The following is a 670-nucleotide window of genomic DNA, read 5'->3' as shown; positions in this document are numbered from 1 at the left end:
TAATAAATATTAAAATAATTATACATATTTAAAATAGTATATTTTCGAATAAATAAATAACACCTAAAATAAGCACTTTTATATACATTTTTTTAAATTTAATAAATTGTTATACTTTATATTTTTATATATTGCATTATTATATATTTTATATATTATACAAAAATAGCATGCACATGCATGAAAATGGTGGAATATCATCAAACATCAAACACTAAATTCTGGGGAATTAACCTAGAATTAATATTTATTCATAAAATCGTGTTTGTCAGGTTAGGCGTGCCTCAGGGCTTCGTCCTGGGCCATTTTACAGAGGCACCCTGGACACACCTGTTTGGTGCTTTTCCGATAATCATTCCCATAAATAAGCTGAAATAAACACACCCCTAAGGTCAAACTATATAAAAAGATCCTTGGCTCTCCAAAACCATTAAGCAACTGTCAGAGGTGTCCAACAAAGCGCAAAAGCAACAGGAACGGAAACCATGACTCAGGTTACCCAGTCTTTTTCACGCAAGAGCTTGTCCAGCTCCAGCTCTCGTCCCTTCACCTCGCTCTCGCTCAGCGGTGGATACTCCAAGCGCATCGCCGTCGGTCATGCGCCAAGTGTCTACGCAGGTGCAGGGGGCTCCAGCGTGCGCGTCTCTTACGCACAAAGTAGCAAGAGCGG

General features: G+C 38.4%; 1 protein-coding gene across 1 annotated transcript in view; it reads left to right on the top strand.

Moving 5' to 3' along the window:
• The first annotated feature begins 302 nt into the window (after nt 1-302).
• The window catches only part of krt97 (keratin 97), a 3,999-nt gene continuing 3,631 nt past the window's right edge, over nt 303-670 (top strand). The window contains exon 1 of the mRNA XM_016453960.1: nt 303-670. Coding sequence (XP_016309446.1) covers nt 486-670 — 185 coding nt within the window. The 5' untranslated portion in view covers nt 303-485.

This window comes from Sinocyclocheilus anshuiensis, unplaced genomic scaffold, assembly GCF_001515605.1.
Source record: "Sinocyclocheilus anshuiensis isolate Anshui unplaced genomic scaffold, SAMN03320099.WGS_v1.1 scaffold77, whole genome shotgun sequence".
In the NCBI taxonomy this organism is placed as follows: domain Eukaryota; kingdom Metazoa; phylum Chordata; class Actinopteri; order Cypriniformes; family Cyprinidae; genus Sinocyclocheilus; species Sinocyclocheilus anshuiensis.
Note: the sequence above shows the minus strand (reverse complement) of the source record. Positions and strands in the feature narration are given on the sequence as shown.